This window comes from Prionailurus bengalensis, chromosome F2 (genome assembly GCF_016509475.1).
Source record: "Prionailurus bengalensis isolate Pbe53 chromosome F2, Fcat_Pben_1.1_paternal_pri, whole genome shotgun sequence".
In the NCBI taxonomy this organism is placed as follows: domain Eukaryota; kingdom Metazoa; phylum Chordata; class Mammalia; order Carnivora; family Felidae; genus Prionailurus; species Prionailurus bengalensis.
Genome location: NC_057353.1, coordinates 23,202,175 through 23,226,734, shown reverse-complemented (window position 1 = coordinate 23,226,734; position 24,560 = coordinate 23,202,175). Strand labels below are relative to the sequence as shown.

At 36.8% G+C, this 24,560-nt stretch overlaps 1 protein-coding gene across 1 annotated transcript in view; it reads left to right on the top strand.

Annotated features, from left to right (window-relative positions):
* The window catches only part of STAU2 (staufen double-stranded RNA binding protein 2), a 304,184-nt gene that overhangs the window by 141,596 nt on the left and 138,028 nt on the right, over window positions 1-24,560 (top strand). The window contains 1 exon segment of the mRNA XM_043601210.1: window positions 4,831-4,891. Within this exon segment, the coding sequence (XP_043457145.1) occupies window positions 4,831-4,891 (61 nt within the window).

Below are 24,560 nucleotides of genomic sequence, written 5' to 3'. Positions count from 1 at the left end.
GAGTTAGTATTTATGTTGAGAAATAGGCGTCTCTCTTCTGTCAGACTGTTAGTGTGGAGGGTGGCATCCATCTTGTCATAGTTGAGCCCATTTTGAGTTTTGTTGCTGCTGTCATCACTACTGACTTCAAATTCCTTCAGTACTGGTATCTGTACTTTGTGTGGGGTGAGGTTTGGGGGTGGGTTTTTCCTCAGTGTTTCTGCTCCGCCCTTACATTTCAGCAGTCCTTCTTCACTGTGCCAGGGGGTGAGGGCTTTGTGTATACTCTGCAGTCAGCTGTTGGTGCTTATTACTTGGTTATGAATGCGGTGGGTACGGGAACATAGTTCATGATTTTCTTGCCCAGCCTCATTCTCAGTCAGACTTTGTGTGCCTGGGTCTCAGAGGTTTTTATCAGTGTTTCTGCTTCCTTCCCCATGGTGGCCAAACTTGACTTTGGATCTGTGGGTGCTCTTGGGTGCAAGAGAATGTCCTGTCCCCTTGTCAGCATTTTCAGACCTATGCTTTATATTGGGGCAGGGCCTTGCTTTCAGGAGTGTTTTATACTCCTTTTTTTCCAGGGGCAAGTAAATTTTGCTTTTACTCCTTTTCCAGAAGCAACAAGTCTTTGCCTAAGCCTCTGGGGCAACAGAATTTCTTGTCTCTACCCCAGAGGCAGTTGGTATTTGTTTTTCTCTAGTGGCTTGAGCTTTTTGCTTTGTACAAAAGGAAAGTCTAGAGAAGTGTGTAAAGTTCCATGCTTTCCTCTCAGTGGCAGACATTCACCAGCTGCATACCTGCTCCACTGAGTGAGGCTCTCTCTGGTTTCCAGTTGTACCTCTGATTGTCTTCCTCAGTGTTCAGGAGAGGCCCATGGAAAAGAGCTTCTGCCAGAAGATCCTGGGTTTTCTAAATTATTGTGCTAGCCCACACTCAGTCTTTTAGAATTTATTGGCATTTCATGTACTTTCTTCTCACCTGCATTGAGAACGTTCATCTCTTCCTTCCTTGCTCCACCAGTGTGGAAACACTTTGTGAGTCTTGCCTCTCCCCAGAGGGGTTTGTCACACACATTCACTTCACTTACGTGCTTTACAATCTCAGATCTCTGATGGTTCAAGACAAGTTATGACTTTTTATGTTTCCTGGTGCTTTCTCATTGATAACGTTTCTACATTCTAAGGAAAAGTGGAACATTCTTTACACCTTTTCAAGGTATACTGTTCTTACATCTTGATTTTCTTTTCCACTCATATATTGGGGTTTCATTTATATCTTGGAGTTTGTTCTACATCAAGACGTAACTAACACATGCTTCATTTTTTTGTTGTTTTTGTTAGAGAGAGAGTGTAAGTGGGGGAGACAGGCAGAGGAAGAGAGGGAGGGAGGGAGGGAGGGAGAGAGAGAGAGAGAGAGAAAGAGAGAGAGAAAGAGAATCTCAAGCAGGCTCCACACCCAGCACAGAGCCCATGACCTGAGCCGAAATCAAGAGTAGGATGCTAAACTGACTGAGCCACCGGGAGCCCCCTTCACTCTTTTTTATATTTGATTATTATATTGGTCAAAGTAATACTCATATATGTATAAAAAGTCAAGATTTTTTCAAGATTAATAGTATAAGGGCTCAAGATTTATAATAAACAGAAATATGCTGTTCTGCCCTGCTACTGGCCATTTCTGGCTCTCTTTTTCAGAGGCAACCATTTACCACATGCTTCAGCTGTTTGTTCTATTATTTTTGTGTTGTCGGTTGTTCATATTGCTATTTCTAAATTTTTCATTTTTAGATAGTATCTGAGTGCTTGCTATGAAAAATGAAGACTTAACTCTCATACACATATTCCACATGTATACTTCTCTGCATCTTTCTAACTTATTCTTAAGACTCTCTGCCAAGTAAACACATCATGTAATTTTTTCTTTTTTTTTTTTTTTTTTTGTTTTTAATCTTTCTTGGAGCTCTTTATCCTCTTCTAATTTGGGATGATTGATAGGTCCGCTGCAGATCTACTGTTTTGGTTCTTCTCTTCACCATTATTTTGAAAATTTTTTTGCCTCTCTCCCTTGTTGAGTTGCCTGTTTTCTGGATGGTTTCTCTTGTTCTTGATCTACTTCGTTATTTTGATGGGCACATACTTTAGTAGATTCCCTATAGAAGATACTTGAGAAGTAAATATTTTTTGAGATCTTGTAGGTCTGAACTCTTTTATTTCCCACACACTTAATTCATAGTTTTTCTGAGATATAATTGTAAATTGGAAATAATTTTTTCACGGATTCCTGAAGGCATTGCACCAGTGTTTTCTGCCTCCCAGGACTACTCTTGAAACTCCATAGCCTTCTGATTCTTCAGCCTATATATGAAACTTTTATGTTTTTTTCCCCTCTTTAGGCTTTTCTGACTTTTTTTTCCCAGGGGTTCTGAAATTCATGGATAATTGACTTGATGTGTGTATTCTTTGGTAAATCACCTTGGGCATTTGGATTTCTTTTAACCCTTTTATTATTGTTTTTTTTTAACCAATGACCCCAGGGATAGGGGACCAGGGGAGGGGGCTGGAGGGGAAGTGAGGCCTGAACCCCACTGCATTTGGATTTCAATCTAGAGATAAATATTCTTTAAGTAGGAAATTTCTTATTATATTATTTCCTTGGTAATTTCTTTCCTTCCATTGTTGCTATTGTTTCTTTCTGGGATGCCTGCTAGTCGTATGGATAATCTTCTGATCTTTCCTTCCTTCCTCCCTTCCCCCCTCCCTTCCATCTCTCCCTACTTTTGTTCTGTTTTCTAGGAGATTTCTGTAACTGTGTCTTCCAGTCCTTCTTTGAAATTGCTTACTTTGGCTATTGTATTTTTGACCTCCTAGAGCTCTTCTTCATCCTCAGAATATTCCTTTTTATAACCTCCTATTCTTGTTTAGTTGTTATAATATTTCTTTCATGCCTCTGGGAACTTTGAAAAATGTTAACCTTTTTTAGGAAGTTTTATTCTGTTCCCTGTGTTAATTCTGCCATTCCTTGTAGGTCAGAGGCCTGGCTTTTTCTTCTGAGGCCAAAATGAAGAAGGGCACTGGGGTCTTCTCTTCCAGGATAAGTGTAGATAGACTCTATCTCCTCATTTGCAATGTGGCCCATCACTCCCACCTACAGCTGTGCCAGGTGTTCAGAGTCTCTGTTTTAGCCTTTTCTAAGAGGACCCCTCTTAAGAAATCTGTCTTTTTGGGGTCAAAGAGGTGACCTGGAGATTTCATAGCACTTTGAAAGACGTCCAGTCAGTCTTCCTGTTTTCAGGTCCTTTCAACATTCATCTTTAGAAATACCAGGTGTGCTTCTAATTCCTGGGGCTTTCTGGGATCCTGGGGGCACAAATCAGTTTACTTTTTTGTAAGGTCTTTGTTGGCTTCTCACTCTTCAGACTAGTTTTAGCCTATTCACATCTGCTAGGTCAGTTACAACTTGTGTATCTGCTTTTCAGCTTCCAGACTTTGGTAGGCTTCTCTCTTCTGCTGTTGACTCCTTTCATATTCTGTTTGGGGGGGTAGGTGGGCAGAAGACAGGGAGAGAGAGTTTATGGACTATTGGGTTGTCAATTTAGAGATGTTTGGGGAGAGACAGATTACTCCTTCTGTTCATTCTGTTATGTTTAAGAAGAAACCTTACAAAAGTAATTTTATTAGAGTGTTGGGGTAGAAATCAAAGAACAGTAGGCTTGAGATTCAGTTGAAGGTAAAAAATTAGACATAGGGAATATAATCTAATACTTAACCTTGGTTATAAGTAGAATAAAAGGAGGAATGAAATGCTAAATTTATTATTACCAATTTCAGCTGAGCCCTCATCTGCCTGAATCTGCATTCTTTTAATCTGCCTGCTCTTCCCCTCCCTTGGGTGACTCATTCCTTACTACACTTTCTTCAAACTATAAGTCTCTCAGTGATCTCGTATTGTGTAGCACAGAGAACGTGGAACTGGGGTCTCCCCAGATCTTCCATCAACATCCATCTGCATTTACGAACATTTACTCCTCCTCTGTCCTTCCACAATGGTAATCTATTTGCTAGAATTGTATTTTGTACTTATATGTGGAGTTAATCCATTTGAATGTTGGCATCTGATAATGTAAATATAAAATGCTGATTATAATAAGAATATGTCTCTTCCCCCACCCCGAGTACTTTGTATCAATAATACCAGCTTCACACAAAGAGAACATAGCCAGTTAGACACTTTTAATTTGACTAAAATACTACTTCAAAATATCTTAGTTTCTCTGGATGTATTTTTATCTGAAACAGAGATCAAATCATTTGACAGAGTTAGGATATTACAGGTTTTACTTAAAGTTTGGACTTAGTTTTCAATTTTCTGTGTATGTCATTAGCAATGTTGCATGACCCTAGTCATAGAACTTTTACAGAACAGACACAGTAATATTTCTATTGTTAATTTGACCTCAGGAGCAATAAAGCAGCTCTTTTAGTCACTTCAGTATTTGTGACGATTATTATTGTTTACTGTTTGAATAAGAATTGTTTACTTTTTAACCATCTAGATAGAGCCCATGTTGTATATGATACATGTACTGAATATGGGGCTTTCTTGATTACTTAAGTTGTAAATTTATATGAACAGATAAAAGCAGGAGACATAAGAATAGATTCTCCTATAGAAAAGGAAGAAATGATACTGTTCATACTAGTTACTTTTGTGTCCATGGTCCTCGCATCAGAGATAGAATAAGCAGAATAATTATTTGAGAGACTTTTGTCCTTGCTTTAGTTGATCAGTTAACTTTTTTCTTTTTGAATAAATCTATTTCCCTGGATTTAAACAATTGATTTAATCTTTCAGACAGGGGAGAACAAAGGATGGAGTGGTCCAAAGGCTGGGTTTCCTGAACCAACAAATAACAGTAAGTTTTCACTTTCATGTTAACTACACTTGATGTTCGTCATTGGTCCAGTAATTAGTCTGGCGCCGGGTATTTATTGGATCTGTTTGGGCCGGAGATGTCACATGGAAGACAAGGAAGTTGTGGTGTTTGCTTTCCTGGAACTGACAGAAGACATAAGCACTGAAGTTCTTAGCATGGTTTAGTCACCGCAGAGATAGTACCATTTACTCCACATGGTAATGATCTAATTTTTAAGTTGTTTTTATTGCAACATTGTTATAATATAAAAGAATCAAAAAAGTAAAGCAGTTATCTCTAAGTCCGTTATACGCTAAATCAACTGTTTCATGTTTCAGTTCTTTTTAGGTACACACACGTTTTTACATAATTATAATATACATGGAAGTTTGTACTGTGTTTTCATTTAACGTAGTAATAAACATTTTTCACATTGTACTGAGTTGTTAGAATTTTTAATGTTTTATTAAATTTACATAAAATTGTGAGCAATTTCATTCCAATTATAGTGTCGTCAACATGTAAAAATCTCCAGTTTATTTCTTTTTTCAAAGGTACGTGATCAAGCTGTGGAAGCTCATTTGTCTTTCTTTAACTTCTTCCCACCTCTCCCAAAAAGTATCTATTTTCCCTAATGTGACCATTTTACTGTAAATCGGTAAAACAAAATAGCCAGCCTGTGAAGACCCTATGAAATGAAGTCCTCAGTGAAGCCAAATTTATATCCTTTCTAACTCTGTTTCTCTTCCTTACAACTTCTGGAAGCTGACTAAGCCTAAATATGTAAATTGTCATAATGAGCAGTATTCTTTGATATTCACAGCTTATCTCTTGATGTATAATGAAATTAGTAACAAACTTTTATCAAAGCACACTTCTGAGAATTGAATTCTTGGGTCATCAAAACGAGCCTCTTGAAAAGAATATTTCAGTGAGGTAATTGTATTCATGAGTTACTTTCTGGGAATAACTTAAATAATTTAATATGACTCTGAGCCTTTGGTCTCTCTATATAAGAATGATGAATGTGATAGGCTTAGCACATAGCCCAAGGGGGAAAAAAAAATGGAAATCAGTTCAGGACTCTCAGAAAGTTTGTGTTTAATTCCTTTGATGTTTGAATATACAGGTGTATGATTATTTGGTACGGGATTGTAAGCATTAAATTGATCTTGGTTATATATAAAGTACTTAGCATGGTGTCTGTTTCCTAGTAAGCACATAGTGATTGTTGATTTTCTTCTATGCCTTCTCCCTCCCTTTTTAAATAAAAATTACATAATTCTATGTAGGCTTAACAAAAATTCCACGCTTATACTTTTTATCTGTCAGAAGTTTTTCATGAACAGTGTATCTGTAGTTTGTATTGGAATAGTTACTTTTGGCACTAGATATTTTTTCAAAGAATATAAACACTATACGTTTGAATATGGAAGTCGGATGGTTATTAACTTGATAGTTTTAACATGAAATCACATTATAGATAACCTGCAAACTCCATCATTTAACAGTGACATTTTGGCTCTTAATTTTATGTGTTTGTTGATTTTTTTTAAACGTGCTAAGGGGTTTTGGGACTTACTTGCAAGTAGGGGAAGAGATGGCACAAAGAGGCCAGTGAGTTTCAGTGATCAGAAATGTGTAAGAATGCTACAAGATTTGCTTTAGACATAATGTTAGAAGTGATAAAGCTGTTTGGAGTCAGCGTAAAACTTAACCAAACCGTTCACACTTTAGAACTTTCTTCGGTCTCCAGTAGTTCAAATTGAGTATTTGAAAGAAGGATATGATCCCTTAGCCCTTCCAAACTCCGAGAGGTGAGAAAGCCAATATCAGGGTCCTTCCCTCTGATCAGGTCCCTGCCTCAGGTTACCACTGAGGATGAGGGCAGCTCCACTCTGAAATGTAACTGTTTTACTCCCTGATAGCTGGAGCTCTCCAGCAGTGCCCCACGTCCTCTGAAATACGTTAGGAAAAAGTTAGTTTCTTAGCAATTGATCATTCAGGTGATGAATCTGTTACCTGAAAATTAATTTAAATCTGTATATAACGGTAACATTCATGTTAGATTCTTTTCTGCGTAATTCCCTAAGTTTGAAATTCTGCCCTGAGTGGTTTCTGTCCCTTGAAGAATGCCTGTGTTAAGAGTTTTGCAGGCAAAGGTCAGAGCAGGCATCTCTTAGGATGGCACATGTGGGGGAAGAGAGGAATTTGAGGTGGTCAGTGCTGTCTGCCCCTCTGGCATATTTTCAGACTTTGAACAACTCCTTTCACATCTTCTAATTCAATGCGCATGCCAGTTTATCATGCTGAGTATCTTTAATGATCTAACATTTGTAAAACGAGTAACTATTCTTGAATAACATCTGAAAAGGTAACATATTACTTTGTAAAAAACAGAATGGTATCATAAAGTGACTCTTTACAGTGTTTTCTTTATTAAACTTTATATTACTTTACAAATTGTACTTAGCCAAGCATTATTTTGATAAATATTATGAAATTAACTTGGAACCATAGTGTACAAAAATTAAAAGCAGGGAATGCAGAATTGGAAAGGAGAAAGAAGATAATTTTAACCTGGCAGAGCTAACACCTAACTATAAGTAGACAAAAAAAGTTCATGTACATGTGCATTTAATTTTTGAAGTGGAAGATATTTTTTTTTTAAGATTACAGTCATAAGAAACTGCTAACAATTACAACAAAAAATAGTTTAAATGGTTTTGCAAGTGATCGTGATTGCGTAGCCTGGCTCCTGGCTTGATTGCCTGCAGATTTAAAATATGGACCTAATTTTTGCATACTTCTCAGGCTTTCTTCATTGTATTGAATTGCAGCAAAAGGTAGACTGTTCTAAGTGTGTTTTTACCCTTTGAATCACTGTCATAGTCATGTTGAAGTGCAAGAACACATAACTTTGTAATGTGAGGTTTGTGTTAAATTTAGCATGGGGCAATTTTATGCTTGGCATACACATAAAAAGATAGATTTTTACAGATGAATGACTAACAGGTTTTTAAAAAGATCATGGATTTTAAAGATCTACTGACAGCTCATGGAAAACTTTGTAAAATATTTAGATACAGTTCAGTTGATAATATCTTTTATTTTGTATTCACATTCCATGTTTCTTATTAATACAGGGTTTTACTTAAAAACAGGTTCATTGTTTCTTAAAGGTGAATTCTAGCTTAATTCAAAATTGGACTAAGCTCAAAGGTATTCACTGGTATGTGCTGAATCCACCCACTAAAAGATTATTTGGAGGCATTTTTCACATAAATATTTTTCCGTTAACCTTTTAAAAAGTTTTATTTAGCCCCTGTGAAATATGCTGGCTCTTCTAGGTTCATTAGAGATGACCCAGGACAAATACTTTTGGGATGGGATAGAATTCTTATCGACCTTTACAGTATTGCAGTTGGCTTGCCATTTTTTGGTCACTTTTGTGTACCATCCATTTATTATTAAACTCTGTATCTACATCCTGAAACCAGGAGGCTACATCATCCCAGTGATATGGCTTAAGATAGATTGTAGGCTTGTTTCCCATATGCTGTATACTGTATTTACAACCTCTGCTTTTCTGTGTGGGTATGGGTGAGGGCTGTACTTTTAAGATAACAGATTAATAGATTCTTTAAGTGTTATGGCAGAGTACCCTGAACAATCTGCTTTTGTGTCTCCCCTAACAAACCACTTTGTAATGAGACAACTAAATTAGTTGGAGCTGGTTGGATTTAAATATTAAACTAAGCGATCAGGTTACTTATTTATTTGGACATAAATACTATGTTGGAAATCCAAGAGTGTAGCTACTTGCAGCTATCTACTTTTAAAAGATTGTTGGGCTATTTGTGCCCTGGATGATTATCTTTGAGCAAAGTCCTATCCCATAAATAGAGGGCTATTTAACTGGAGCAGTTGGGGGCAACAAGACAGACACATCCTCATTGCCATTGCTGTTGCACCTGTTGAAACGGCAGGTGGAAATGCTATTCCTCCCCTGAATCAAGGAAGGAAGATCCAAATGTTCCAGAAAGATACACCCCTCCTTTTGCATTGGTGGCTATGTTGGACTTGCCTGAGTGGTGAGAAGCTATAGCCCTTTTTATTACTAGGATTGGGATTCTCTTGTCTTGCCCATTGAATTTCAGGAGGAGAGAGGCAGTATTAAGCTTGCTTCTGTTTCTTTAATCAGATGAACAAAGATAGTATATTTTTCTGAAATGTTCTCAGGAAAGATTGAACGAATTTAAATTTCCACGAACTTAAAAACTTGTTTGACTCATTTTTACATAAAAAAGATTCAAATACATGTTTTTTTAAAAAAGGAAACCACATGAGCAATTTAAAGATGCATTTATTGATTGTAGTATGAGAGTATTTTTTAAGAGTAAAGGATGAAAGCATAAAGAAAAAAGAGAAGGAGTTAGGTACATAAAAACTAAAAATGAATTCATGAAGCAGCATAGGAAAATGAAAGGCAAATGATAAACAGCATAAATATCAGCATATATAGCAACAGGACAAATATACACAAAGGACACATAGAGATTAATAATAATAAAGTAAGAGGTAAATATCCTAATAGAAAAATGGCCAAAAGACTTAAGGAGGCATTTGAAAAGAACAGATATTAAATTGCATAATCAGGAAAGTGCAGATTAAAATAAATGTCATGTAATTTCTGATCCATAAAAATTGGCAAGGAGGGGGCGCCTGGGTGGCTCAGTTGATTTTGCGTCCCACTCTTGGTTTTGGCTCGGGTCATAATCTCACGGTTTGTGAGTTTGAGCCCCACATCAGGCTCTGTGTTGACCGTGTGGAGCCTGCTTGGGATTCTATCTCCCTCTCTCTGCCCCTTCCCTGCTCGTGGTCTTTCTCTCTCTCTCAAAATAAATAAACAAAAAAATTGGCAAGGATTTAAGAATGATAAATCTAAATGTTGAGGAAACAGGTGCTCAGATACTGCTAGTAGGATTGTGAATTAGCACAGACTTTCTGAAACCAGAAGAATACAAAGATTAGGCACATTTCTTTCTAAAGCTTAACTAAAAGGTATGGAAAAGCAGAGATTTTTTTTCCCATAATAAACATATACTGTTTTTATAACCAGAAAATATATATATACGGTTAAAACACTCACAAACTTTGGCCTGAGTTGTACAAACTGACTGAATTTAAACACGTAGTGTATAGTAAACAGCTAGGGTAGCAGTTATCTACATACTGAAGTCCCTTGGAGAACCTTTTATGACCTTTTTTTGAAAGAAGAGATATAGTTTTTTAAAGTCTGATTGAAATTTCATTTTGGAAATTTGTTCTAGAAATCTGAAATATATGCTCTTTACTCTCAGAGATCTATGGGAATTGAAAGGTTTCTAAATCTAGCATTTTCATACCTGGAAGAGAGGATAGTAATGACATATAGATGAAAATACCTAGAGGTTAAAAATTGAAGTATTAATAACTACTTAATTGATTTTCTCTGTTATCAAAGGAACTGTACAATAAGCAGAAGGAGAAAATAAGGTTAATCCTCAAAATTACTTATTCATCAGCTTGCCTAGAAAGATGGAGTTTTCTGAATTCAGTACAGAATTACAGTTGCTAAGAAATGTTAAACTTGTGTGTTACCATCTTTAGTGAAAAAATACAACTTGATCCATAAAGTATTTAACACATTTATGAAGATGATAATAAAATAAACACTTGTGAACCCACCACTCAATTTAAGAATCAGAACATTACCAATATCATTATGGTTACATTCTCCTCTTTCATATCCCTTGGCCTCCCATGCGTCTCCACAACAGGGGTGACACTCTCTGGATTTTATATGTAGTACCCTCACCCTGTATTTCATAGTTTACCAAATAAGTTTGAATCCTTAGCAGTAATTGTTTAAATCCAAAAGATTTAATTGTTTAATCCAAAGATTTAGAAAGAATATTACTGTGTATTTTCTAAAGCTTTTTTTTCTCCCACTTGTAATATAAGATGAATTTGTTGCATCATAGTATTTTTTTTTTTAATTTTTTTTTCAACATTTTTATTTATTTCTGGGACAGAGAGAGACAGAGCATGAACGGGGGAGGGGCAGAGAGAGAGGGAGACACAGAATCGGAAACAGGCTCCAGGCTCCGAGCCATCAGCCCAGAGCCTGACGCGGGGCTCGAACTCACGGACCGCGAGATCGTGACCTGGCTGAAGTCGGACGCTTAACCGACTGCGCCACCCAGGCGCCCCTGCATCATAGTATTTAAGCCATTGTATATGTATTGAGCTACACTGAGATATTTTCAGGATTTTATTGCTATAAACAGTATTCCTATGAACATTTTTGAACCTGTCTCCTGGTGCACGTGGGTAAGTTTCAAGGAACACACCTGGGAGTGAAATTTGTGTATTGTAGGGTACGGGTAAGTTCAGATTTACAGAAATACTAGTGTTCTGTAATGGGATAGCCTGAGAGCCCCTCAAAGTATCTAGTCCTCCCCACTGCTCCAAATAGACATTTAAAAAATCTTTTACCTTTTATTTTCCTTTTACCTATGAACTTAGTTGGAGTTTAGTTCAAATTCAATTAAATCCTTAATCTAATTTTTCTTTTTTCTTTTTACTAAAAATAAATAATGTTAAGAAAAGTGAAAAGTCTTCCCCTACTTTTGTCCTAATTAGCACAGTTTTTACCCTGTTCCCCAAACAAGTTAACTTATGATTGGCTGGTTTCTTTTGTATTGTTCCAGAATCTTTATACATATAAAAGCAAATTCAAGTACGTATTATTTTATCCCCTAGCATTCCAGACACACTATTCTACAATTTTCTCTTTTCACTTCATATGTCCTGAAGAGCCTTCCGTATTGATATGTATAGGCCTTTATTATTATTTGACCCGTTTCTAACCTATGGGCATTTAGATTATTTACATTATATTTCTATTATAAATTATCCTGCTGGGTAAAGCCTCATACACATATCATTTTACATGTGTGCTAGTATATTTGTTGGGTAGATTGCTACAAGTGGAATTACTGAGTCAAAGAATATGTACACATATAATTTTGATAGGTGTAGCCAGATTATACTCAGTAGAGATTTAACAGTTTACATTCCTACCAGCAGTATATGAGATTTCCTGTTTCCCCACAGCTTTAGGAACACAAGGTGCTGTCAAACTTCTGGATCTGTGCCAATCTGATCATTGAAATATGGTATTCAGTGTAGTTTTATTTTACACTTCTATTGTGAATGAGATCAACTGTATCTTTGTATATTGCTGAGCCATTTCTGTACTCTTTATGTCACTGACATAGGCCTGTCTATTGCTCATTTTAAAGTTAGATTGCTGGTCTTTTATTCTTTCTTATTTGATAAGAGAGTATATGTATACACAGTATATTTATTAGTATATACATTATTAGTATATACATTAGTATATTTGAATGGCCTATCTTTTATAGTCTTATATAGCACTTGTAATCTTAACAGAGTTAATAATGCCTTTGCCACTGTATGATTATAAAAAATACTCTCACGTTATCTTCTGGAACTTCCGTAGTTTTATTTTTTTTGTCTTTCAATCTTTGACCCATCTGGGATTTATACCTCAAGTATGACTTCAACTTTGATCCCCACTGAATTGAAACTTTACTGTTATTATATACTAAGATTCTGTTTTTAAATTTTTATGTTTATTTATTTTTGAGAGAGAGGGAGACACAGAAGCAGGATCCAGGCTTTGAGCTGTCAGATCAGAGCCTGACACGGGGCTTGAACCCATGAACCATGAGATCATGAACTGAGCCAAAGTCAGATGCTTAACTGACTGAGCCACCTAGGCATCCCAGGATTGTGTATTTAGTTTTATTCTGGACTTTCTATTCTCTTCTCTTCATCTGTCTAATTTGTTCATGCACCAGTTTTAATCATTGAGTCTTTATTGTGTTTTAACATGAATAAATTGAAAGCTCTGTTCAAAACAATGTGAATGAAGAAGTGCTCAGTCCATGATCTTTCTATACATACTGCATGGAGTACAAGTAATTGAGAAGATAAATATCTCCTTGGCATGAGAAGTGAGAGGAGTATGGATAGTCAAAACATTGACTAAAAGCACTTTTTAAAAAGAAACAACAGGCAACTGTATGGTTGAGGGCTGTTAGGTTTAAGATTCAGTGAGGCAGTGAAGACAGTCTCCATAAAACTTCTGCATATAATGGATGTAGCATTTACTCTTTCATTTATTCAGAAAATACTTATTAACTGCATTGTACTATGTTTGATGTTATCCATGATTGCAATAAAAAATTTTAAAGTTGAAACTGCTTCTTCGAAAGCCAATCAATCTGAAAGATAAACATGGTTAACCACCACCACCCTGCCCAATAAGAAAAGGAGGGAAAACAAAAAAATAAGTGTAATCTGGGGGGCGGGGAGGGAATCAGTTATTTTGATTTAAAAAGTAAAGCATGAGAGCACAGTACCTGACATTGTTGGTTTCATTTGAACAAATGAAAAAAAATGCAGTGTTTTTACTTTTTTCCCTACTGTGTTGATTGTCTTAGGTATCTTTTAGACCTGTGGTTTTCAGCTTGGTGTTGCTAGACTCAATCTATAATAGGTGTCATTATTGGTATTTCAACAACCTAATAGAAATATTGCATTCATTCTTGGTGGATTTATTGCTTTGAGTTAGAAAAATATCTCTGAATTCATGTCACAAGTTGTTCCGAATCTCAGATTGGCAGTCTTTGGTAGAAGAAACAGGAATATGATTTATTATTACTAAATAAATGCAGGAGATATAGTATGTATAGAAGAAAAACAGTGCAAGCAGTCCTAAGTGTGAAAAGGTTGGAGAATGTCCAACCTCTGATTTTACAAATAGGATAATTGAAGCTCGGGTGATTTTTTTAATTTGCCTGAGGGACAGTAAGTTAGAGGTGGTAAAGACTTGAACTTGTGTCTTTTGATTCTAAGGTCTGGCGTTTGCCACTACACATTTATTTCCATATATATCACTTGCTGATAATTAAGAAAAAATAAATATTTTTTCTAAGAAATTCCACTAAAATTAAGTATACATTTTCTTGAAAGAATGTTTTGTATATCATTTACCAGAATCTTTTTTAAAAAACATTTAGGATGTTTCATAACATGGAAAATGTCCAAACTATTGTTTCAGATACCAGTTTGATATTTGGGTGGATCATGTAAAAACACTAAAATGGCTGAGAAAGCATGTGAAATGTTTGTTTTAACAATGGAACAGCCATCTGCATTACATGATTTTTCTTAAGACTTAAAAAACTTTAGTAATAGTCCATTTTTGAAAACACTCAACAGGCTTTTTGGGTGATGTTATTCAAGTGTATTGTTTTATTCCAAGCTTTCTGGTTTGTGTTAAGATGATTCATAGGCTTTTAGAGCTGAAAGAGATTTTCAAGTTCCTCTAGTCTGATTCATTTTACAGATCAAGAAAGCAAGGTAAAAAGGCTATCTGCTGCTACAACTCAAACTCAGATAGGGAGGCTTCAGTCTAGTACATTTACATTTACTACTGTACTATTATCTTTTCTTTGTTACACTTCGTGCTACTACAAAATGTCAGACTTTTTTATTTGCTATTTTTTTAAATATTTTTTTAAAGCAGTTTTAGATTTACAACAAAATTGAGAGGACGGTACAGAGATTTCTCATATATTCCCCATCCCCACACAGGCATAGCTTCCTGCATGATCAACGTCACTCACCAGAATGGTTTAGTGTGTGTGTGTGTGTGTGTGTGTGTGTGTGTGTGTGTGTGTGTGTGTGTGTTTTGACAAAGGATGAATCTACGTTGACATATAATAATCACTCAAGTCTGTAGTTTACCTTATGAGGGTTCATTCTTGGTGTTGTACATTTTATAGGTTTGGACAAATGTCTGATGGTATATATCCATCATTATAATATCATACAGAATATTTTCACAGCCCTAGAAATCCTCTGTGCTCTGCCTATTCATCTCTTCCTCTCTCCCCCAATCTTGACAACCGCTGGTATTTTTATTGTTTTTGTAGTTTTTCCTTTTCCAGGGTATCATGCAGTTGGAATCATAGATACATACTCTTTTAAGATTGGCTTCTTTCACATAGTAACAAGCATTTAGGATTCTTTCATGTCTTTTCAAGGCTTGATAGCTCATTTCTTTTTAGTACTCAATAGTATTCCATTGTCTGGATGGATCATCGTTTATCCACTCACCTACCGAGGGACATCTTGGTTGCTTCCAAGTTTAGGCAATTATAAATAAAGCTGCTATGAACATCTATGTGCAAGTTTTTGTGTAGACGTAGTTTCTGATTCCTTTGAAGAAATATCAAGAAGCACAATTGCTGGACTGTGTGGTTAAGAGTCCTGTCTTCCAGAGTGGCTGTACCATTTTTGCATTGGCACCAGCAAGGAATAGGAGTTCCTATAACTCTGTGTCCTTGTCAGCATTTGGCAATGATGTCAGTATGCTGGATTTTGGTTCTTTTAATAGGTGTGTAGTAGTATCTCATTTTTATTTGCATTTCCTTTGGGACATATGATGCAGAGCATCTTTTCATATGGTTATTTGCTATATGTGTATCTCCCCCTCCACCCCCATCTGTATATCTTCTTTGGTGAGGTGTCTGTTAAGGTCCTTTTTAATTGTGGTGTTTGTTATCTTATTGTTGAGTTTTTAGAGTTCTTTGTGTATTTTGGACAACAGTCCTTTATCAAATGTATCTTTTGCAAATACTTTCTCCCAGTCTGTGACTTCCTTTGTAATTCTCATATTATTGTCTTTTTTTTAGAATAGAAATTTTAATTTTAATGAAGTCTAGCTTATCAATTGTTTTTTCATGGATCTTGTTTTAATGTTACATGTACAAAGGCATTACCATACCCAAGGTCATCTAGATTTTCTCCCGTAATCTCTTCTCGAAGTTTTATAGTTTTGGATTTTACATTTGCGTCTACTGGCTTTATGAAAGGCGTAAGATCTGTGTCTAGGTTAATTTTTGTGTTCATGGATGTCCAGTCATTTCAGTATCATTTGTTGAAGAGACCGTCTTTGCCCCATTGTATTGCCTTTGTTGCTTTGCCAAAGGTCAGTGACTATATGAGTATGTATTTCTGGGTTCCCTCTTTTGTTCCTTTGATCTGTTTGTTCTTTCACTAATACCACATTATGATTACCGTAGCTTTATAGTGTCTTGAAGTTGGGTAGCATCAGTCCTCCAACTTTGTTCTTCACCTTCAATATTGTGGTGTTGGCTATTCTGGGGACTTTTGCCTCTCCATGTAAACTTTAGAATCAGTTTGTCAGTACTCATAAAATAACTTGCTAGGATTTTAATTGTGATAGCATGGAATCTATAGGTCAAGTTGGGAAGAACTGACCTCTTGACAATATTGAGTCTTCCTATCTGTGAACATGGGATATCTCTCCATTTATTTAGTTCTTTGATTTTGTTCATCAGAGTTTTGTACTTTTCTTCATATAGATGTTTTACATATTTTGTTAGATTTATATGTAGGTATCTCATTTTTGGGTGCTATTGTAAATGGTATTGTGTTTTTAGCTTCAAATTCCACTTGTTCATTATTGGTACATAGGACATTAACTATTTTTAAATTAAATTTTATTTTTTATTGTGGCTAAAAACATACATGAGACCTGCCCTTTCAACAAATTTTTAAATGCATAGTGTAGTATTGTTAACTGTAGACACAATGTTTTACAGCAAATCCCTAGAATTTTTTCATTATGCATGACTGAAACTCTGTACTTATTGAGCAGCAACTCCCCATTTTCCCTTCTTCCCAGTCCTTGGCAGCCACCATTCTACTTTCTGTTTTCTGTGAGTTTGACTACTTTAGATAACTCATATATGTGGAATCATATAGTATTTGTCTTTCTGTGACTAGTTTATATCACTTAGCATAATGTTCTCAATGTTTATCCATGTTATTACATATGACAGGATTTCTTTTTATAGCTGAGTAATATTCTATCATATGTATACACCACTCTTCTTTATCCATTCACCCACTGACAGACATTAGATTATTTCTCCTTCTTTGCTATTGTGAATAAAGCTGCAGTGAACACAAAGTGCAAATATCTCTTTAAGATCTCGTTTTCAGTTCTTTTGCATAAACGCCCAGAAGTGTGATTGCTGTTTCTCATGTGACAGTTCTTTTTATAATTTTTGAGATATCCATACTGTTTTTCCATAGTGGCTTCACTATTTTACATTCGCACTAACAGTGTACAGGGGTTCAAATTTCTCTACATCCTTATCAAAACTTCCTTCCTTTTTTTTTTTTTTAATGGTCATCCTACCGGGTGTGAGGTGTTGCTTTATTAAGGTTTTGTTTTGCATTTCCATGATAATTAGTGATGTCGAGCATCTTTTCATATACCTGTTGACCATTTGTATGTCTTTGGAGAAATGTCTGTTCAAGTCCTTTCTTTGCACATTTTAAACTCAGATAATTAATCTTTTTGCTGTTGAGTTGTAGGAATCTTTTATATATTTTGAGTTTTGCTCCCTTATAAGATAAATGGTTTGCAGATATTTTCTCCCATTCCATAAGTTGCCTTTTCACTCTATTGATTGTTTCCTTTTCTGTACAGAAGCTTTTTCATTTGATATAATCCTATTTGGTCTATTTTTGCCTATGTTTTTGGTATCATATCTGAGAAATCATGGCCTAGACCAATGTTATGAAACTCCCCTACATTTTCTTCTAGGAGTTTTGTAGTTTGGGGTCTTATGTTTAAATCTTTAACACATTTTAATTGACTTTTTTGTATATGGTATAAAATAAGGGTCCATTTTCCTTCATTTGCTTACAGAGATCCAGTTTGCCCAACACCATTTGTTGAAGAGGCTGTCTTGTCCCCATTGTAGTCTTGACACCATTGTCAAAGATCACGTGACCATATGTGTGTGGATTTATTTCTGGCCTTTCTATTCTGTTCCTTTGGTCAATATGTCTGTCTTTATTCCAGTACCTCAGTGTTTTTTTTGTTTTTTTTTTTAATTTTTTTTTTTTCAACATTTATTTATTTTTGGGACAGAGAGAGACAGAGCATGAACGGGGGAGGGGCAGAGAGAGAGGGAGACACAGAATCGGAAACAGGCTCCAGGCTCTGAGCCATCAGCCCAGAGCCTGACGCGGGGCTCGAACTCACGGACCACGAGATCGTGACCTGGCTGAAGTCGGACGCTCAACTGACTGCGCCACCCAGGCGCCCCCTCAGTGTTTTGATTACTATAGCTTTGTAATGTTTCAAAATGAGTCAGCATGGTACCTTAAGATTATTTCTTCTTTCTCAAGACTGACTTGCCTCTCTTAGGTCTTTTGTAGTTCCATGTGAATTTTACGATTTTTTTTTTTTCTTTAAAAAATGCCAATGGTATTTAGATAAGGATTACATCAAATCTTTAGATTGTTTGGGTTGTATACACACTGTAATAATATTAAATTTCACAGTCCATGAGCATGGGATTTCTTTTCATTTATTTGTTCCATCTTTAATCCTTTGAGCAGTGTTTTATAATTTCCAGTGTACAAATTTTTACCTCCTTGGTTAAGAGAATTCTAAATATTTTATTCTTTTTGATGCTATTGTAAATGGATTGTTTTCTTAGTCCTTTTCAGATATCTTATTGTTAGTGTATAGAAATCCAACTGAGTTACAGTGGGGTAAAAACTGAGAGCTTTCCCGCTAAGGTCAGGAACAAGACAGGGATGTCCACTCTCGCCACTGTTATTCAATATAGTATTGGAAGTCTTCGCCTCTGCAAGCAGACAACACAAAGAAATAAAAGGCATTCAAATCGGCCAGGAGGAGGTCAAACTTTCACTCTTCGCAGATGACATGATACTCTATATGGAGAACCCAAAAGATTCCACCAAAAAACTTCTAGAACTGATTCATGAATTCAGCAAAGTTGCAGGATATAAAATCAATGCACATAAGTTAGTTGCATTGCTATATACCAACAATGAAGCAACAGAAAGAGAAATCAAGGAATCGATCCCATTTACAGTTGCACAAAAAAACCATAAAATACCTAGGAATAAATCTAACCAAAGAGTTGAAAAATAGTAGAAAGCTTATGAAAGAAATTGAAGAAGACACAAAAATATGGAAAAAGATTCCATGCTCCTGGATAGGAAGAACAAATATCGTTAAAATGTCAATACTACCCAAAGCAATCTACATATTCAGTGCAAATTCTATCAAAGTAACATCAGCATTCTTCACAGAGCTAGAACAAATAATCCTAAAATTTGTATGGAACCAGAAAAGACCCCGAAGAGCCAAAGCAATCTTGAAAAAGAAAACCAAAGCAGGAAGCATCACAATCCCAGACGTCAAGCTATATACTACAATGCTGTAATCATCAAGACAGTGTGGTACTGGCACAAGAACAGACACTCAGATCAATGGAACAGAATAGAGAACCCAGAAATGGACCCACAAACATATGGCCAACTAATCTTTGACAAAGCAGGAAAGAATATCCAATGGAATAAAGACAGTCTCTTCAGCAAGTGGTGCTGGGAAAAGTGGACAGCGACATGCTGGGCCACTTTCTTACACCATACACAAAAATAAAATAGATGAAAGACCTCAATGTAACACAGGAAGCCGTCAAAATCCTTGAGGAGAAAGCAGGCAAAAACCTCTTTGATCTTGGCCGCAACAACTTCTTACTCAACACATCTCCAGAGGCAAGGGAAACAAAAGCAAAAATGAACTACTGGGACCTCATCAAAATAAAAAGCTTCTGCACAGCCAAGGAAACAATCAGCAAAACTAAAAGGCAACTGACAGAATGGGAGAAGATATTTGCAAATGACATATCAGATAAAGAGTTAGTATCCAAAATCTATAAAGAACTTATCAAACTCAACACCGAAAAAAACAAATAATCCAGTGAAGAAATGGGCGAAAGACATGAATAGACACTTCTCAATGTTTATTTATTTTTGGGACAGCGAGAGACAGAGCATGAACGGGGGAGGGGCAGAGAGAGAGGGAGACACAGAATCGGAAACAGGCTCCAGGCTCTGAGCCATCAGCCCAGAGCCCGATGCAGGGCTCGAACTCACGGACCGCGAGATCGTGACCTGGCTGAAGTCGGACGCTTAACCGACTGCGCCACCCAGGCGCCCCTAATAGACACTTCTCTAAGGAAGACATCCAGATGGCCAACCGACACTTGAAAAAATGCACAACATCACTCATCATCAGGGGAATACAAATCAAAACCACAATGAGATACCACCTTACACCTGTCAGAATGGCTAACATTAACAACTCAGGCAACAATAGATGTTGGCGAGGATGTGGAGAAAGAGGATCTCTTTTGTATTGGTGGCAATGCAAGCTGGTGCAGCCACTCTGGAAAACAGTATGGAGGTTCCTCAAAAAACTAAAAATAGAACTACCCTACGACCCAGCAATTGCACTACTAGGCATTTATCCAAGGAATACAGGGGTGCTGTTTCGAAGGGACACATGCACCCACCCCCATGTTTATAGCAGCACTACCAACAATAGCCAAAGTATTGAAAGAGCCCAAATGTCCATCGATGGATGAATGGATAAAGAAGATGTGGTGTATATATACATACAGATATATACATACACATATGTATATATATGTATATATACATACATACTCACATGTATATACATACATGTATATACATACATACATGTATACATACGTACGTACACACACACAATAGAGTATTACTCGGCAATCAAAAATAATGAAATCTAGGGGCACCTGGGTGGCTCAGTTGGTTAAGCGTCCGACTTTGGCTCAGGTCACGATCTCACGGTTCGTGAGTTTGAGCCCCGCGTCAGGCTCTGGGCTGATGGCTCAGAGCCTGGAGCCTGCTTCCGATTCTGTGTCTCCCTCTCTCTCTGCCCCTCCCCCATTCATGCTGTGTCTCTCTCTGTCTCAAAAATAAATAAACATTAAAAAAAAATGAAATCTTGGGGCGCCTGGGTGGCGCAGTCGGTTAAGCGTCCGACTTCAGCCAGGTCACGATCTCGCGGTCCGGGAGTTCGAGCCCCGCGTCAGGCTCTGGGCTGATGGCTCAGAGCCTGGAGCCTGTTTCCGATTCTGTGTTTCCCTCTCTCTCTGCCCCTCCCCCGTTCATGCTCTGTCTCTCTCTGTCCCAAAAATAAATAAACGTTGAGAAAAAAAAAATTTAAAAAAAAATGAAATCTTGCCATTTGCAACATGGAACTGGAAGGTATTATGCTAAGTGAAATGAGTCAGTCAGAGAAAGACAAAAATCATATGACTTCACTCATATGAGGACTTTAAGAGACAAAACAGATGAACATAAGGGAAGAGAAACAAAAATAATATAAAACCAGGGAGGGAGACAAAACAGAAGAGACTCATAAATATGGAGAACAAACTGAGGGTTGCTGGAGGGGTTGTGGGAGGGGGGATGGGCTAAATGGGTAAGGGCATTAAGGAATCTACTCCTGAAATCATTGTTGCACTATATGCTAACTAATTTGGATGTAAATTTTAAAAAATAAAAAATAAAATTAAAAAAAAAATCCAATTGAGTTTTGTGTGTTGACTTTATGTCCTGTTAATTGCTGTGTTTACATATTAGATATAACAGTTGGTTTGTAGAATCTCTCATGTTTTCTGCATGTAAGATCATACAATCTATGGACAGAGATAATTTTACTTCTTTATAATTTGAATGCTTTCTATTTCTTTTTCTTGCCTAATTGCTCTGGTTAGAACTTCTAGCACTTATTAGTATTGAATAGAGGTGTCAAAAACATTCGTGCCTATTAAATGAAAAGCTAGACTATTTTTGTGAAGTCTGTTTCTCTTGCAGTATTAAGTTCCTGATGTCACCTTTCAGAGAGAGCAGTCTTTAGCATGTGCATGGTCACATGGGATGATAGTGGATTTAGTAGGGCTCTATTTTGCCCTCTTTCTAATCTCTGTTTTCTGCATCTGTTGATTTAACACTTACCTTATGGTTTCCACTAATTGCTGTCGTATAGCCCTATGGTTTTCTTGGGACATAAATTATACCCAGTCTGAACCAATTAACTTTGGATCCCTTTTCAGAATAGTTTCTGAGGCCAGTATCTCAGGTTTTGATCCCAACGGCACTCTTCTTGGCTGTCTCTTTTCCTGGTTCTATCTGGGAAACTATGTTAGGTTTATAGTGTAGCTTCCTGCTGTTTTCATGAAATTAGCAGACTCTTGTGAATTGCTAACCTCTAAAACCTCCAATGTTTCATGAGTGCCCTTAGGCTTAAACTTACCCACAATCCATTTCAAATAAACTAATTTCCTTTGGGGGAGCTTTAAAGCTCTGTTCTTATGGACTACCTCACCCCCTGAGCAGAATTTCTGAGTCACTGCTTTCCAGTGAGAATGGGGACAGTGGTCACTTCCCTGAGAGTGCTTCGTAAATGACCAGAGTGTTGGGCAGGGAAGGTACTCTCTGTTGTTCTTGGCTTGCCTTTCCTGACATGAACCTCCCTCGTATGATCAAGCTGAGGAGAGGCATATCAGTTCCCAAGTATTGTCAACCTGCTGTGCTTGTGTAGAGCCTTAATTGTATGAGTGGTGGCTGCATGGAAGAAGGATTGCCCGATTTCATGGCCATATATATATGAGGAATTTAGATTTTTCAACTTGGAGCTGGGGGAAATGAGATATTCTGGTAGCCTGCCCTTCCTGGTGACATGCCATATTCCTTGACAGGAGATTGAGGAGAGAGAGCTTCCCCACCCCATCTTCTTAGCTGCATATGAGGGGAGGAAGTGGGTCATGGCTCAGTGCCACAGACTCTTGTTCTTACTGAGATTTGTTATATTTTCTTGATTAAATGTATAATAACTTCTGATGCAAAACCTGGAGTTAGGCTAAATGTCACAGTTTAAAGGCATGGTTCTCTACAAGACTGCCCTCACTTCTGATACCAGCTGCTAGGAGGGGATTTATAGGCTACTCTCACTTCTGACCAACTGTTTATAAATTCAAATTTTCTCATGACCCTTTAGATTTAATAATTCACTAGAATCACTTACAGAATCCAGGAAAGTCCTATACAAGATTATGGAATTGTTATAGCAAAAAGGACAAATCAGAACCAGCCAAAAGAAGAGACATATAGGGTGAGATCTGGGAGGCTCCCAAACACAAAGCTTCCAGTGTCCCTTTCCCATGAGTCAGGATGGATCATCACCCCCCCCCCGCCCCCCCCCCCACACGATGTGTAATATTGCCAACCAGAGGGGACTCACTCAAGTTTCCAAAGTTGTCCAGAATTTTTATGAGCTTTCATTTTATAGGCATAATTGAATCATTCATTGGCCATGAGGTTGATACCAGTCTCCAACTCTTTCTCTTTCTCAGAAATTTGACTGATATCATTTGATTCAAAGCTCCAACTATCTAATCACATCATTGGTCTTTCTGACATGGCCATCACCCATCTTGAATCATCTTGTTAGCATAAACCCTGATGTGGTCCAAAGGGTCCCCCATGAATAATAAAGACACTCCTGTCACTCAGGAAATTCCAAGGATTTAGAGACTACCTCCCAAGAACTGGGGACGGAGTCCAGCCAAATGGGAAAATGTCTTATTTGCTGTATGTACTTGGAACAATTTCTAGAGACTTAAATTTTTTTTTTTCATTAATACTCTTCAGTTATGGTTGTTTGATGTGGATGGGTTAATAGATCTCCTATGTCATTTGAAATAGAATGTCTTGTTTTTTTTTAATTAATATTTATAAGATATGCCTTATTTTCCCTATCCTTTTAGTTTTAACTTGCCTATATCATAATATTTGAAGTGAGTTTCATTTAGACAGCATGTAGTTGGGTCTTAATTTTTAATCTACTCTGCCAGTCTCCTTTTAACTCATGTATTTAGGTCATTTACATTTAATGTAATCATTGGCATGGTATGGTTTATGTCTGCCATTTTATTTCTTTTTTCTATTGTTGTTGTTTTTTTTTTTCTTGCCTCCTGTGGGTTACTGGGTCACTCTTTAGAATTCTACTTTGATTATCTAAACTTTCTTTGAGTTTATCTCATAGCCATTTTAGTGCTTGTCTTAGTGCTTAGTGCTTGCTCTCATAATGTGTCAGTTTATGGATACTGTCATTTTACACTTTGGAGTGAAGTATAGAAATCTTACCTCTCTTTTTATCCCTTTACCTTTCTTATTTATAATTGTCTTAAGAATTTCCTATGTATTTATGTAAGTATGTATGTATGTATGTGTGTATGTATTTATTTAGTAAACTTAGTGCCTAGGGTGGAGCTTGAACCCATGACCCTGAGATTGAGAGGTGCATACTCTAGTGACTGAGCCAGTCAGGGACCCCTCCTCTATATACATTTAGACCAATTTATACATTTAGTACAATTTTTGCTTTGTCTGGAAAATGTAATTTAAAAAAACCTCAGCGAAGAAACAAATTCTAGTATTTTTACCCATATTATTTGTTTACCATGTTTTTTTCCCCTTCTTTCTGTTCTGTAGTTCTTTCTTTTTTGCTTCCTTTCTGCTAAAGGTCTCGGTGTATCCATTCTTGTAGCATGGGTTT